This window comes from Elephantulus edwardii, unplaced genomic scaffold (genome assembly GCF_000299155.1).
Source record: "Elephantulus edwardii isolate Elephantulus edwardi_28Jun2011 unplaced genomic scaffold, EleEdw1.0 scaffold00096, whole genome shotgun sequence".
In the NCBI taxonomy this organism is placed as follows: Eukaryota; Metazoa; Chordata; class Mammalia; order Macroscelidea; family Macroscelididae; genus Elephantulus; species Elephantulus edwardii.
Genome location: NW_006399846.1, coordinates 11,304,688 through 11,322,236, shown reverse-complemented (window position 1 = coordinate 11,322,236; position 17,549 = coordinate 11,304,688). Strand labels below are relative to the sequence as shown.

Sequence of the window (17,549 nt, the reverse complement as noted above, 5' to 3'; positions counted from 1 at the left end):
ATTGTTCTGTAGTTTCATAATCTCAAGGAACTGAAGAACAAATTCAAACCTAGAGTTGCCATAATCAAGGATGCTTTAGGCAGAATATTAAATGATCCAGGAAGTATTAAAAGAAGATGGAAGGCATATACTGAGTCATTGTATCAAAAGGAATTGGCAGATACAGAGAATTTCATGAAATAACATATGAGCAAGAGCCTATGGTGATGAAGGAAGAAATTGAAGCTGCTTTGAAGGAAATAGCATAAAATAAGGCCACAGGAATAGATGGTATACCAATTGACGTATTTCAGCTAACAGATGCTGCCCTGGATGTGCTCACCAAGTTGTGCCAAGAAATCTGGGGAACAACCACTTGGCCAACTGACTGGAAGAGATCTATATTTGTTCCCATTCCAAAGAAGGGTGACCCAACAGAGTGTGGAAACTACAGAACAATATCATGAATTAGTCAGTAGTCAAAAACTCAAAGTCATTACCATGGTGTTGGATCTGACTCATAGCTCTAGTGCATTTCCAGAGGTTGTAAAGAGGAGAATGCCCATCTTTCTCCCTCGAAGCAGCTGGGGGATTGGAACCATTTGCCTCTGAGTTGGCAGCGCAACTCCTTACCACAGACCAAGTATTAGTAAATATGTAGAGGAACTGAAATGTTCATAGATTGTTGGAAGGAATATAAAATGAAAAATTCAACACTCTTGGTATCAGCAGCCAGGAAATTAAAAGACTAACTGCATTGGGAAAGTCTGCTGTCAGAGATCTCTCCAAAGTACTGAAGAGCAAATGATGTCAGTCTGGAGACTAAGGTTCCTGATACAGGCCATAGTCTTTGCAATTACTTGCTATTCTGGACAGTGACTAAGGATGATAAAAGGAGAATTGATGCCTTTGAGCTGTAGTGCTGAAGAAGAGTATTGACTGCTGGGAGAACAAACAAGTTCATCCTGGAGAGGGTGAAACCAAGTTGCTCCTTGGAGACAAGGTTTCTGAAGCTCCATCTGACACACTTTGGACATTTTGCAAGGCAGGATCAGTCCTTGGAGAGGGACATCATGCTTGGGAGGGTGAAGGGATAGCACAGGAGAGGAAGACCCTCAATGAGATGGATTGATTCAGTCACTGGAGTAATGGGGATAGGTGTGCCAGAGACAATAAGATTAGCAAAGGGTAGAGCAGAGTTTAGGGCTATTGTACACAGGGTTGCTATGAGTCGCAGACAACTTGACGGCACATTAACAACAACCACCACCACTTTGGGATCATTTTTAGCAGCTTCCTAAAAATTAAATGTACACCTATCATCTAATCCAGTCATTCTACTTCTGGGTATTTATTTAACTAATGGAAACAGAAAGATATTTCTTGAGAGATTTATACAAAACCCAGGTATAGTAATTTTATTTGTCTATTACTTAGAAGTAACTCAAATGTACATGAAACTGTGAATGAATAAGCAAACTGTGGTATCACCATATAAATGAAAGATTACTCAACAATGAAGAGCAATAAATTACTTGCACATACAAAGAAATGGATAAATCTCAAAATTAATATACTGAAAGAACCCATACAAAGAATACCTTACGTAACATGAACCTATCTTTTCCTATAACATTCAAGAAAATGGAAACCAGTGTGTGGGTGGTTGTTGTTAGGTGCTGTCGAGTCAAATATTGTGATAGAAAACAAATCCATGGTTGTCTTGGGGTAGAGTGGCCGATGTGATAGGGCAAGAAGAAGGGATTATAAAGAGGAAGAAGGAAACTTGGAAGTGATAGATATGGTCACTGTCTTAACTGTGGGGATAATTCATGATGCATATGTTTGTCAAAACTTATCAAATCCATCACTTTAAATACGTGTTTATTTTTAGCAAAAAAAAAAAATCCAACACATTACCTTCATATAAACTCATGACAATCTCATGTGTGTCAGAGAACAATTGTGTTTTGCCCAGGAGGCCCATTATAAATATGACGTAAGGTGAGTTCTGGTGGCCTAATGGCAAGAAGCTGCACTGCAATCACACAGGTGTGCGGTTCAAATCCACCAGATGCTCTGCTGGAGAAGGAGGAACAATCTCCTCCTGTACCAGTCAAATCTGATTTGACGGTACTCACACACATAAATAATAAAAATAAAAAATAAAAATTAAAAAAATTTACAAAATATATGACTTAAGTAACATGAGTCCCTCAGCAGTACAAATGGTTAACACATTCACCTGCTGACTGAAGGTTAGAGGTTCTAGGCTACCCAAAGACATATTGATAAAAGCACCTAGTGATGTACTTCTGAAAAATCAGGCCCTGCAGAACAACGATTCTGTAAAATACTATATATCATGGGAGAAGTGAGGGGGCATTACGCTGCATGAACTAACTCAGTCTCATAAGGACAAATACTACATACAACCATTATTGACAAAAAGAGACGGATAGCTAGTAAGATGTAGACAAAAGCTCAAAAGGAGAAGGGGGTGGGATATAGGATGGGGAAGGGAGATAATCCTAGGAAAACAGAGCTTGGGGAGTGAAGGTGGAGGGTTGGTGAAGGATTTAGGAAAGATCCAATGGAGACCTGAAAGGATGAGGTAATAGTAGGCATAGATCAATGGTGGTTCATCTTATAAAAGACTATGTATGTGAGCAATCATTTGAAACACAATGTGAATGTAGGGATGTGTGAAATGCAATGTACATAAATTATACATGTGAATTTTGTATACAAACCAATATAAAAGGAAAATAAAGTGGAAAACGGGTTTTTTAAAAAATAATCAGCCCCTACAACCAGGAGAAGATAAAATAGATGAATGGAATCTTCTAAGAATCTATGCACATCCAAAAACTTCTCCAACAGGGTAAAAAGGCCCCTGACTGGGGAAAAGTATTTGTGGTATATTCACACAATGGAATACTATGCTGCATTGAAAAACAAGGAACTCATGTAATATTATTCAAAATGGGTGACTGGAGGACATTATATCAGATAAGGGACTTATATCCAGAATTTATAAAACACTTGAGCACCACAACAAGATAAAGGTAAATAATCCAATAGAAAAGTGGGTACAGGATATGAACAGGCACTTCACCGAAGACGACATTCAGATGGCTAACAAGCACATGAAGAAATGTTCAAAATCCCTAGCTCTAAGAGAGATGCAAATTAAAACAACTATGAGATATCATCTCACCCCAGTCAGAATAGCAAAATTTAACAGAACAGCAAGCAACAAATGCTGGTGAGGTTGTGAAGAAACTGGAACCCTTATTCACTGTTGATGCAAGTGTAAAATGGTGCAACCACTGTGGAAGGTGGTATGGCGCTTTCTCAAAAAGTTGAAAATAGAGATACCATTGACCCAGCAATTCCACTACTGGGAATATACCCCAAAGAGACCATAACTGACATCCAAGCAGATATATGCACACCCATGTTTATTGTGGCTTTGTTCACAATAGCAAGGAGTTGGAAACAACCTAAGTGCCCATCAACAAATGAATGGGTAGAGAAGCTGTGGTATATTCACACAATGGAATACTATGCTGCATTGAAAAACAAGGAACTCATGTAATATTTTTCACAATGGGTGACTAGAGGACATTATGCTGAGTGAAATATCTCAGTCACAAAAGGACAAATACTGCATGATGCCACTGTTGTAAAACAGGACTGACCTTGGGATTGGGGAGAGATTGAGAAAGATGGGTTCAATAATGTATACTGTATTGAAACAGATGAGGGATAAACTGTTTAAAAGGGTTAAGTGATTAGGTATTTTTGTCATGACAGGAGTCCAGAATGAAGGCTACATGGTAGAGTGGACCTGGGGGAGGGTTTGTAAAACAATGAAAGAATTTTTCTTCTACTTTTCCAAGAAGGTAGTGTACTAGGGGAGAGTGTTGGGAGGGGAGAAAAGTGCAACATGAATGAATGGAAATCCAAAGTCTCTGTAAATTTTTACTGAAATTAATAATAAATTTAAATAAAACAAAACAAACAAAGAAACAAAAAGAATGAAAAAAATAATCAGCCATTGAGAACACTAGAAAGCCCAGCTCTACTCTGGCATTCATTGAGTCACCACAAGGCAGAATTGACTTAAAGGCCTCTGGTTTTTATATCTTAAGAAAGCTATTAAAACAAAATTTAAAATGGAGAAACTCATTCCCAGCAACAATTAAAAGAATGTGTATTTCCCTACAGCTTCTCAACCATTGGATATTATTGTTATTATTTTCATTGCTGGCTAAATTCTAGTATTGCAAAAGAACGAACAATAGTTACTTTCCTCATGGAATTTGTAAGATGATTTTTTATTGCCTTTCCCTTTACCCAACTTCTCTGTTTACTAATTTATTTTCTCCTATTCCTACTTTTATTTATTATTCTACATCCAAGTACTTGGTGTCCAAGATTTATTTAAAAGGAAGTTCAAAATAACAACAAAAAATGTTTTTAAAAAAGTAACTATAAAGAGAATAAATATACAAGATATTTATTGATATTTAATTCTTATGCTAATAATGAATGTATTAAACTGTTTACCTATACACATTACACTTTTAAAAAATACGATTCCTAGAAAAAAGTAAATGGGAAACAGATTCCCAGTTTTCCAACTTTCCAAATCTCTAGGTTATAGGCTAGATTTTCTTAATTCAGGTACTGAGAAGAACATAGGGCTTCCCCAGAAGTAAAGAAATAAAGATCATAAGTAATTCAGACTAAAATGTTCATAAATCCATCCAAGACTTGTTGGGCAGGAGGGGAAATCAGAGATGAGAGGAACCCAGTAGCTGATATGAACAGTCACTGCTTAGAGTCTGAAACATTCCACAAAGACAGTTATCAGTTCAGCCCCATCCAGTCTTTATATTGCCAGCTCTTTCCCAATAAGCCAAGACAATGTTTAACTGTAGTGGTCAGTTTTGCTCTCTTCTTCTTCTCTTTTTTGGGTACCCAGGATGCCTGCCACAAGGAACAAGGTCCAAGGGCTGCTGGCCCTGAAAGTAGGGCAAAGGTCAGGGTTGGAATGGAACTCAAAAGAGACCCAGCTAAGAATAGGGAAGCCTACCTCTTTTCCCACCAAAGTCCTTCTCACCACTATCAGAATATAAAGTTAGACCTAGATTTGAGGGATTAGGGTCACAGCTATCTGGTATCACATTTCCCCTTTGATGTGTGGATCACAACAAATTGCGGCTAACCTTCAGAACAATGAGAATCCCAGAACTCCTGATTATGCTCATGTGAAACCTATACTTGGACCAGGAGGCAGTCGTCAGAACAGAGACAGGAAATACTGACTGCATGGTTCAAGATCAGAAAAGGAGTGTGTCAGGGATGCATCTTATCTCCATACATTTTCAACCTATATGCAGAACAGATCATCCAGGAGGCTGGGCTCTATAAGGAGGAACATGGTATCAGGATTGGAGAACTTATCAACAACCTGTGTTATGCAGATGACCCAACTTTGCTTGCTGAAACTGAGGAGGACCTGAGACGTTTACTGCAAAAGGTCCAGAACTGCAGCCTTCAATATGGAATGAAGCTCAACAACAAGAAAAAGATTCTCACTATTGGGTCAATTGAAAGCATCATGATAGACAAAAGAAGAGACCGAGACTGTAAACAGCTTCAGCTTGTTCAGTTCCCAATCAGCACTCTTGGTACCAGCAGCTAGGAAATCAAAAGATAAATTGCATTGGGAAAATATGCTGCCAGCGACCTCTCCAGAGTACTGAAGAGTAACAATGTCAGTCTAGAGACTAAATTATGCCTGATCCAAGTTGTGGTCTTCTCAATTACTTGCTATGTATCAGAGAACATCAGAGCAGAGCAGGGAGACACTGGATGGTTCAAAAATCAAGAAGGGGTCCATCAGGGATGTATTTTGTCTCCATACCTTTTCAATCTGTATGCAGAACAGATCATTCGAGACACTGAGCTGTACAAGGAGGAATGTGGCATCAGGATTGGTGGAAGAATCAACAACCTGCGTTATGCGGATGGCACAACCCTGCTCACTGAAACTGAGAAGGACCTGAAGCGCTTGCTGCAGAAAGTCAAGGACTGCAGTCTTCAATATGGATTGAAGCTCAATCTCAAGAAAACAAGGATTCTCACCACTGGGCCAATCGGCAGCATCAGTATGGATGGTGAAGAGATTGAGATAGTTAACAGTTTTAGTTTACTTGGCTCCACAGTTAACACTCTTAGTAACAGCAGCCAGGAAAGTAGGAGATGAATTGCATTGAGAAAGTCAGCTGTGAGGGACCTCTCAAGAGTACTGAAGAGCAACAACGTCAGGCTGGAGACTAAGGTGCACCTGATCCAGGCTATAGTCTTCGCAATTATGTGTTATGCATCGGAGAGTTGGACAGTAAATAGGGATGATAGAAAGAGAATTGATGCCTTTGAGCTGTGGTTCTGGAGAAGACTGTTGAATATACCATGGACTGCTAGGAGAACAAACAGGTTTGTCCTGGAGAGGGTGAAGCCAGAATGCTCCCTGGAGTCAAGGATTCTGAAGCTTCGAATCGCATACTTTGGCATGTTTCAAGGAGGGACTAGTCCTTGGAGAGGGACATCATGTTTGGGAGAGTGGAGGGGTGGCGCAGGAGAGGAAGACCCTCGATGAGATGGATCGATTCTGTGAGTAGAGTGGTGGGAATGTGTGTGTTTGAGATGGTGAGGTTGGCACAAGATAGACGGGGTTTAGGGCTCTTGTACATAGGGTCGCTATGAGTCGCAAGTGACTCAATGGCACATAACAACAACAGAGAGCTGGACAACGACAAAGGATGATAGAAGAAGAATCAATACCTTTGAGTTGTGGTGCTAGAGAAGAGTACTGAACATACCTTGGACTGCTAAGAGAAACAAACAGGTCTGTCCTGGAGAGGGTAAAACCAGGCTTCTCCAGAAGACAAAGATTTTGAAGCTGTGTCTGACAAAACTTGAGCATGTTGCCAGGAGTGACCAATCCTTGAAGAAGGGCACCATGCTGAGAAGAGTGTAGGGACAGCGTAGGAGAGGAAGACCCTAGATGAGATAGAGTGACTCAGTGACTTGAGTAATGGGGGTATGAGTGTCAGTGAGCGAGATTTGCTCGAGATAGAGCAGGACTCAGAGCTGTTGTACATAGGGTCACTATGAGTGGCAAATGACTTGATGGCACCGAACAACAACAGTGTGGCTAGGAGAGGCTAAGCCTTGGAAAGGGACACCAAGCTTGGAAAAATGGAGGGTCAGTGAAAGAAAGACCCCCAATGAGATGGATAGACATGGTGACTTGTGCTCTAGTATGTCAGAGATGATGAGGACGGCACAGGACAGGGCAGGGTTCAGGTTGGCTGTTCATAGAGTCACTGTGAACTCCCCTTAGTGGCACTTAACAACAAGTCTCCTTACTAAACTTAAAAAATATACTCATGAGGTGGGCAGAACTGCCTTTTCATGCTAAAATCATTTTGTTAACTACTGTCCTTTCTAAAGGAGTACACTCTGTGATGTCACCTATACGACATAAATGGGTACTTTCTCACATGAGCAACATGAGAGTTGACATACAGAAACAGTTACATGCTGTGGTCAAGATGATCTGGCCAGTACTGGACAATGATAAGTAACGGAAAATGGTAAGAAATTATCATGTACTGAGATCATACTGCTACTAAAATAATTATCTATATAAAGAAAAGGGAGCTCTGGTGGCCTAGTGGTAAGGAGTTGCACTGCCAGCCCAAAGGCATGTGGTTCAAATACACCAGTTGCTCCACAGGAGAAAGATGGGCAATCTCCTCCTGTGTAATTTGCCGCTTCTAAAAATCTGCTAGAATCAGCTATGAATTAGTCCTAACTCAATAGTAAACAACAACAACATACAAAGAAAAGTACCTCTCACTGCTCTTAGTTCTCTAGTATCTATAGACAGCATCAAGGCTAACAGTTGTCCCTAATGCCAGGCTCCATGTACTCCTCTTTGTACTGTCATCTCATTCCCTCTTCCCTTAAGGTCTAGGTCGGAAAAGTATTTTGTGGCTTAGTTAACATGATTTTTCCTCGCTGGTATTTCTAATTTTTCTTTTGCTTTTTAATCGTTCTTGTCATTTATTTTGTTATTGAAAATGCTCAAGAACTCATTTGCCTTCAAGTCAGAACCAACGCACAGCTGACCCCACGGCGAGCTCTTGGAGGCTGTATACCGCACAGGTGGAGACAGTTCTTTCTCCTAAGGAGCTGCTGGTAGATTCAAACCACCTTTGGGTTGGCAACACAACTCTCTACAGACTATGCCAGCAGAAATCCCCTAACACATTCTCTGGTGCTGTCCAAATCACCCCGTATTTATTATTTTATATTCTTCTCCCCACCCTATTATCTAAAAGCCACTCCAGTCAATCTCCAGAACTCTGCTATACTGTTATATAAATGCCACTAATGGCATCAATGTTTCTAAATCCAACAATACATTCTCATTTCTCATCTTTTTTAGTCAATCTGAAGTAGAAGATGTCATTAAGCTCTTTTCCTCCCAGTTTTACTGTGTGGTTTAAATCAAGAAAGTGTACATCAAGATCATATCCTTTCTCCATATCTATTCAGTCTGTATGTTGAGCAAATAATTCACAAAAGTGGACTACATGAAGAAGAATGCGGCATCCGAATCGAAGTGTTAACGTGCTAACACGTCAATAACATGTGTTATGCAGATGACATAACCTTGTTTACAGAAAGTGAAGGAGATTTGAAACGCTTGCTGTAAAACAGCAAAGGTTATAGCCTCCAATATGGATTACAACTCAACAAGAAAACAAAAATCCTCACTGCTGAATATATAGGCAACAACATGATAGATGATAAAAAGATTGAAGTTGTCAACAACTTCATTTTACTTGGATCCACAATCAATATCCATTGTAACAGCAGTCAAGGAAGCATAAGACATGTTTAATTAGGAAAATCTGCTTCCAAATATCTCTCCAAAATGCTAAAGCGCAAAGATGTCCATTTAAAGACTAAGGTACACTTGATCCAAGCTGTGGTCTTTTCAATTACACATCTACAAGTTGGGTAATGAGTAAGGAAGACAAAAGAAGAACTGACGCCTTTGAATTGTGATGCTGGAGGAGAGTACTGAATCTCCTATGGACTGTCAAAAGAACAAACAAGTCTGTTGTGAAGAAAATGCAACCAGAGTGCTCCTGAGAGGCAAAGATGGTGAAAATGTGTCTCACATACTTTGGTCATGTCGTCAAGAGGGGCCTGTCCTTGAAAAAATATACATCCTACTGGGAAAGATTAAGAGCCAGAGAAAGAGAGGGAAACCCACACACAACCCACAACAAGATGGATTGACACAGTGATCAAACAATGGTATCGAGCACATCAGAGATGATGAAGATAATGACTGATAAGGCAAGGTTACAGTCTGTTGTTCGTAGTGTCTTATCAGTCATCTCGGATGGCATATAATTAAAATTTCCTGATATCATTTATTCCGTTTCTAAGACATCTCATTCTCTTGATTTTTGCCCTGATTTACTAGTTTCTTCTTCTCTGTCTCCTTGAATGATTTTTCCTCTTCTCCCAGATGCTTAAATGTCCATGATCTTATTTTCTTACACCATCAAAATGCAAATGAATGAGTTAAGTCTAATAAGGACAAATACTGTATAAAATCCTTATTGTAGAAAAAGTATGAGGATTCCAAGGGGGGGGGGGGGGTGGAAGCAGAAGAGTAAGGGTGGGGGGGTTGTTAATAATAATAGGGTTACACAATTTGATGGGGGTGGGTGAAGGAAATGGGAAAGGTCCGATATGAAAAATAATGTATTCAAATTTTGTAAATAAACCAGTATAAAAGAAATAATATTTTTAAAATGTTAATGATTCCTAAATTTGTTTCTCCAGCCCAGACCTTTCTCAAAATGTCCAGAGCTCAATATGTTCTACCACCTTGTTACTATCTCCATTTGGATACCTCAAATTCAACATCCCTAAAACTCAACTCTTGGTAATCTTCTCAAAATCTTCTCTTCCCACAGACTCTTCCATCTCAAGTTAAGTAGCAATGTCTTCCTTCCAGGCCTCAGGCTACAAATAATGGGACATCCTTGATGTCTTCCTTTCTCTCATAATCACTGGTTCTACCTGCCATGTATATGCAGCACCTGGCCATTTCTCATGCCTCCACTGGCACCACCTTCTAAGCAACAACCATCTCTTGCCTGGATATCTTTAAGCCTTTTAAATGGTCTCCTTTCCCCTTACTTCTGTACAATCTATTCTCAACACAGTAACCAGAGGGATGCTTTAAAAACATAAATCATGTCACTTCCCTGATGAAAGCCTTGCCATTGATACCTCATGCCACTACAATAAAGTCTTAACATGACAATCAAGGCTTTGTGTGATCTGCTCCCTCCCATCCTGTTTCTTTCTCTGCTCTCACCTCCTAATCATTCTTTGTAGTGTCTAGGCTCTCTGGTGTTATGATTGTTGTTGTTGTTGTGTGGTGTCAAGTACAACAGACTCATGCTTGAGACTCCACTGGGTTTTCTTTCAGACACAGTAAATCACATGGAAGGAGATAGTTCATCCTTGTCCCATGGAGTTGCTGGTGTACTTGAACCACACACCTTTGGAATTGCATCTCAGTATCTTACCAATAGGGCCACCAAAACTCCCTTTTACAAGTAAGTACAATTAAACCATTTCTGCCTCCTGCCTGGAGCACACCCTCCCCACTTGTAATTACACAGTCAGGTGTCTCAGTCCCTTTAAGCCTGGGCTCCCTTGTTCTCAATGAAGCTTACCCTGAGGACCCTTTTTAAAACTGCAACCAGGCCTACTCATACTCCAGACTCCCCTTCTCAAGTCTACTTGCACGTTCTCCAAAGCACTTATTAACGTCTTCTGTTCTATGTTTTATTATAATAAACTACTCTTAATACCTTTTTATTATCTATCTCCTCTCTTTAGAATATAAGCACCACAAGGACAAGAAACTGATCTCTTCTGTTTAAAGATGTATCGCAACCACCAAGAACAATGTATATGGTGGCACTCTGTGGATATATATTGTTGAACGGCACAGTCAAAGGCAAGTTTTAGTAGGCTATGCACTGTGGCAGACTGACTGACACTGGGAAGCCATTGGGATAAGGCAGGTGCTAGTGGGCAGAGCAACTGCAAGTCCAAGACAGCAGGGAGATAACTAAGGCATCCAGCCCTCCCATCCATCTCCCTGGAAAAGCCTAACTGTTGCTTTTGACTTTAGATGGAACTCCTTTCTATTACTTTCTCGGCTTCTCTGGTCTTTAGGGACCATTTTCAACAATCTATCTGCTTGTCTTTCTATCCTGTTCTTACCTCAGCCATTTTTTCCATATGGAATGTCCCTCAAATTGGTTCCATCAAATGTAAGCTGGAATGAACCAAAGGAGATATAATTTACATTTTAAGATTGGAATGAACATTAAGCCTTGGGGATTTTCCTTTCTGGCTTTACCACTGAACAAACAATAATAAAGTTCCTACTTCACCTCCACCCTAAGCACAAAAGTGGCTATGTGAAGCTGTAAAGTTAGAAAAAGGAACCAGACACAGGTTGATAGAACAGTTCACATCATCTGAAGGCCCTGGTATCCTTCTCCAAGGTTTACTCAGAGCATTCTTAGCATCCCTCCTCTGAACTCTAATCTGAGATCCATGTCTGTTGTTACTGCTGTTGTTTGCTATCAGGCCAGAACTGACTCATAGCTGACCTTTCAGCAGGTTTTCAAAAGCAGTAAATCACACAGGAATAGACTGGCCATCCCTCTCCCATGGAGCAGCTGATGGATTCAAACTGCATGCCTTTGGGATAACAATGAAGAGTCAAAACAGACTATCAATCCCTATAGTCCCCATGCTCCTTTTCTATATAAATATTAAGGGTCATCTCAAAAAAAGGAATCGGTGTCTTCTTTGCTGAAGCAATAGACATGCTAAGATGGGGGAAGTGGGCTCATTCTCTATAGGAGCCTGATTTACTTGTGAGGCACAGAGAGTTGACGCATGAAGGTGAAACTTCCAGGGAAGTCAAGGGCGGGTCAAGGTTCATTTAATGACTATTCACATCTTTAGGTCAGGCCCCTTTTCCTTGGCAAAGGAGTCTTCCCATTAACTCACTCATGGCCCTGAGAGACTCGTGCCCCTCACAGCAAACCTGAGCAGTAGCCTCCAGCTCCAAAGTCTCTCAAAACATTTGCTTCCAGCTGCTGTTGTCCATCAGGAAACTGAGAAGAAGAGTCCTATGGTCCTAGCCTTAGTCAAGGGAAGAAGAGACTGTGCCTTATGGTGTAAGGGTTAAATAAGTATGACTTGCTTCGCTCTTACAATCCCTGAAAAATCTCAACTATTAGTCAGGATCAATTTACTGGAACGGTAGATGGAGGAAGAAGTCACAGATTCCACCTACTGCCTTCGTCTCCCCCTACAAACACCCATGTGAAAAACCAAGTGTTCTGAACTCTTTTCTTTCTGGGCCTACACTTCACACAGGACATAATATATTTTCAGGTCACAGCGCAAACTACTAGAGAGCTCTGACACAGAGCTCCATTGAAATGCTGCCAGATAATTGAAAAGGGGTGAGCTCCATGTCCCCCAGCTGCTCCTGTCATTTCCCTCTCCTACTTCTCCAGTCCAGGGACAGTCCCTTTCTCCAACTTCTTCGTGCTGTTCTTACTAATTCCCAGGACAACCTTTACCCAATTCCAGAGAGGCTTGGGTAAAGCTGCTCGCCTCTTAATCTTTCTGCCATGTGAGGAGCTAAGCTGGTCACTAGGTCCAGATGCAGAGGCCTAATGTTCAGCTTAGTCCACCAGCCTCCTGCTTGTACCCTGGACCAACCCCTTCCCTCCAGTTTATTCTCGGAAGGGAGGGTGCTGAGGCCTTAATTTTTAAACAAGAGTGTAGAGTCTCCAGAGATAGGTAAGAAGTGGGAAGACTCCCTCCTTCCCTCTCAATGTAGACTGAGCAAAGTCCTGTGATTTCAGGCCACTGTCCAGAAATTCCTGTGAAGGAAGGACACACAGGCCCATTCCTTTCCTTGTGGAAGAATACAAGTTAAACTTCCAACCTTGGGGTTAATCCCTAATTACCCAACCTAACAGTGAGGCTTTCTGTCCCCAGAGTATCTCCGAGTGCTCTCCCCTAGTCCTTCTAATTCCACAATGTGTTGTGTACATCTCCTCTCTAAAACCTTTGGTCAAAGGACAGTGAGACTTGAGATTGATGAGTTTGTAGGCTTCTCAATCCCTTGCAAAATGGTATGCGTTGTATTACAGGCCCTTGTAACCCCCATAGCCCATGAATCAGCCACTCCTCTTGGCATTCCCTCCTATATCCTTCTTCTGAACTACTTCCTCCAACCAAGGCTGTACCCTTATTAGAAAACCAGGCTTGAGAGCCCTGACTTCTTTACATTTTATTCAAGAAGAAGGAGGTCTCTACCGATGGCCAGCCAGGCACATTCAGTATCCAGAAATGCTGTGAGGCTTCTCCCAACCTGAAAGACAGGTTTCTCTGAAAGTAAAGTCTGAAAAACTAAAGACCAAAATACCTGTATCACCATTAAGCTGGAACCAATTCATAGCTGACCAGCGGACTCCTGAGGCTGGAAACTGCAAGGAAGGAGATTATCTGTCCTTTCCCCAAGGAGCTACTGGTAGATTGAAACCAGAGAGGCGTAGCATTTGGGTTAATAGCAAAACACTCCTTGCCAAGACCTCCCTGAAAGTGAGATAATGATAGCAAAATCACCACCTGTGATGTGGAGGTAACAGAGTTACCACACGGAGACTGGTATGGAAAGCAGTAAGAAGTCAATAAAGGCTGGGTGTAGAACTGGAGGCACAGTCACAGTCGATGTTCATACACACACTCATTCATTCTCTTTGCCTCTGTCAACTCTCTGTCTCCTCTTACTCTCATTCTCTCAACTCTTTCTCTGGTGACAAGGGTTATGATGCTGTTGGGGTAGGGATGGAGGCCTTTGAGGAATGTCAGCAGATCAGGAAGAAGACACAAAGCCAAGGCTATAGAGTCCTAAGACCACAGAAACGTTTACTATCAACATCATCAGTAGCATCACTACCATTTATTAAGTACTGACACACATTCCTTCAAATCCATATTAGAATCTTGAAAGGCAGGTATTATTGTCTCAGTTTACCAGAGCAGCAATCTCTAGGGTCTTAAGTAACTTACCCAAAAGCATCCAAACCATAGAAGAGCCTGAAGCCAGACCCTGATCCATTTGGCTCGCAAGCTCACATCCTATTTCTATGGCAGTGTGCTAGAATAGAAACAGCCCTGGGGAAGTCTCAGAATCTTTCTAGGCTTCAGTCTACTGTAAAGTGTTCCTACTGTCTCAGGGGTCCTTCCAGCTCCAGCTACATGTCTGTGGGGCTCTCCAAAGGGGCTATGATGGAGAGCTGGCATTCCTTCCAGGGACAGGCAGGATGACACGCAGCTCTCACCTCCCCCGTTTTTGTAGCAGAGATAGGGAAACCTCCAGACGTTGCCTAGGCCGACTATCTCCCCAGCCACTGAGAGCACAAACTCCATCTTGTTGTTCCAGTGGCCCCGCTCCAGGGTGCCAACTTCCTCCGCCTTTTCCATGACTGTGCACACTGGTTTTGTCTCTCCATTACTGGTTGTGCCCGAGACCCTGTTATCCATCCCACCTGGAAAACAAGTGAGAAGCTCTGTTACTGTGGTAACCTGGGAAGCAAAGCCCTCCCCTTCTTTTCACCAGTAAATTCCCAAGAGAAGAAGCGCACTGTCTACTCCTACTTCCTACTCCCCGTCTGTTAATCAGGGGTCTCTTACTAGTAGAGGGGTGGGCAGGAGGTGTCCAGAGTGTGCATTCCTTTCCTGTCTCAGGAAGAAAGCATTCACACTGGAGTACAGATGTTTCTTCCACCACACTGATTCTTTTATATTGAAGTTTCTGATCACTGAAGAATTCAAACAGCCTCTGGATTGGCTCTCACTTCTCCGTGCCATCAGCAACCATATTGCATGTACTAGCATTTTTAAAATGTGCAAACTCACGGCTGCCAAATCAGAACCGCCTAGTAGCTCACTCCCCAGTGGGTTTTCAGAGTCTGTAAATTGCACTAGGAGGAGATTACCCATCCATCCTCCAAGTAGTCGCTATTGGATTCGAACCAGCCACTTTTGTATCCTTAGCACAACTCCTTACCAACTAGGCCACCAGAGCTTTTCCCTACTCTGCGTACTCAAAACCCTCCATTTTTCCCTTGCAGAAATTTACCCTAAAAAATTAATTATGACCATGGGTAAAGATTTTGCCTCCAGCATGTTCATCAAAACATCAGTCAGAACAGCAAATAATTAGAAAAATACATAAATGTTCAATAATGGTAGATGAGATAATAAATTATGACACATACATAGACTGAACTATTATATAATCACTGGAAATTGTGAAATAGATGAAAGTTTTTACAATATATAAAATGAAAAAATATTAAAATCTTAGACAATAGGGCCATACTTTAAAAATGTCTTATAAAGTATTAATGTGATTGAGAAATTAGGTTATCTATCAAAATGCTTCTCAGTGGTTGGATAATGAGACTTTTCCTTGTGATTATTTCCTACATGTTCTTCAAAGAATGTGTTTTGATTTTGTAATATGACAGTAAACGTTTTAAAAAGGAAAGAAGTGCGAACAGACATCCTGATTTTGCCCGGTATTCCCAGTTCTCTCTGAATCCATTAAAACAGAGGTGAATTTGGGCTCCTTTTCTTTGTTGGTGATGAAAAGTACAACAGTACAAAAAGACAACATAAAATGGACAAGGGGCCATAAATTCTTCACTGCCAGAAATATCCTATTCCAGGCCCTATTAGAAATGAGGGTAAGACTGGATGTGGTTTGCATTACTGGCAATTACTGTATAGTAGGTAACTTATGTGCATTTGTTTCATTTAAACCTCACAACTCCGAGAGGTAACCAGTATTACTGTCACTTTATAAACAAGGAAGCTTCTGCTCAGAGCAGTTTAAGAATGTGATTGCTGCCCCATTTCTGGTTCATCACAGAGCCAGGGCTTGAAATTTCTCTGTTGATGCTCTCTCAGTTACATCACTTCAGTGACATTGGCTGCCTGTGTTCACCAAAATGACTGATACAAGTAACAGCTCTTCCCTGATGGCATATAGTGGTCGCTTTTCTGGACAAGTAGCAGGTGAACTTTTATTGTAACTTCAGAAATAGTTCATGTTAATAGAACATTCTTAGTGGAGCCCCATCTATCCACGGTCTCTTTTAGTTCATCTTTGTGGTCCCTGCTGAACCCCTGATGTGTCCAGGAAGTCAGACAATGGCATGCACCTTTGCTTATCAGATAAAGAAAGTAGAGGAAGGGCTCCAAAGATAGTTTAAGGATTAAGAAAGAGAAACCCAAACAACTCTTCCTGGGAGCTTCCTCAGTCTTTTGGAGCAGATGGTCTATGGTCTTTTTCGTTGGTTCTGGGCCTCCGTTTACCATCTGAAGGCTGTCTCTGTCTTCCAATGATAGAAAGCTCTCTCCCTTCACTTCTTCATCATCCCCAACCCTTGAAGAGTCATCCTTTGCAGGATCCCTTAGCCTCTTCTCATTGCTTCTCAGAGGTAGTAGCATGGTATTGATAAAGGACAGGGGTTGTAAGGTCCACAAGTCTGGGTAGAAATCTTACCTTTGACTGTACAACTGCTTGGGAAGTTAATGACACTTAGTTTTAGGTTTTCCGTCTGCAACTGTAACAGTCACACTAAGCTAACAGAGGTCAAATGAGAACACTTTGTAGAATCACACGCATGCAAATGTGGGTTTGCTTTCAGTCCAATACAGAGTTACTCATTGTCCCATTCCACAGAGAGGGGAGCTGTCACTTTCTTGGAATTACCTCCCGTTTCTTTCCTTTCCATTTCGAGTTTTCTTTCTCCAAATCACATACTCTCTTAAGTCAACAGCCACCAAAGTTTCAGAAAAACAAGGAAAACTCCATTTAAGGAAAACAGCACATAACCTTTTTATGTGCACACATAAATGTCAGAAATCTATTTCCTGAAAGGATCACACAACCCTTTGATTAGAAGTTCTATAGATCTGTCAACCTGCTATCTGAGACCAAGAAACATGAAAAAAAGAAGAAAATGTTACAAACCTTTGTGAAGCTACTGCCAGAAGTCCAGTTAGTGGGATGGGGGCTGGGGGGGAGAGAATGATCTAAGAAGGAAGGGGAAGGTTCTGGCTATTTAAAGTGGTTCAAGAGCGCCTCTGCTGCACTTGTAATTCTAAACTTGGCCCAACCCACATTCCGCCCTCCAGCCTCCCCCTCCCCTGCTGTCCCCACCTCCCGAAAACCCACACATAAGTCATTTCACAGCATGGGGAGTGTGTGCACCCTGGCAGGTCAGGCCAGTTGCTCATGAGCTTATCAACAACAAGCTCCCCTCTCTGACATTCCC

At 41.4% G+C, this 17,549-nt stretch overlaps 1 protein-coding gene across 1 annotated transcript in view; it reads right to left on the bottom strand.

The window, feature by feature from the left end:
- Positions 1-17,277, bottom strand: part of SLC6A13 (solute carrier family 6 (neurotransmitter transporter), member 13) — a 77,530-nt gene extending 60,253 nt beyond the window's left edge. The window contains exons 1-2 of the mRNA XM_006891329.1: positions 17,246-17,277; positions 14,544-14,750 (exon numbers count right to left, since the gene is read on the bottom strand). Of these exons, the coding sequence (XP_006891391.1) occupies positions 14,544-14,745 (202 nt within the window). The 5' untranslated portion in view covers positions 14,746-14,750; positions 17,246-17,277. The remainder of the gene's footprint in view (positions 1-14,543; positions 14,751-17,245) is intronic.
- Between the last annotated feature and the right edge of the window lie 272 nt (positions 17,278-17,549).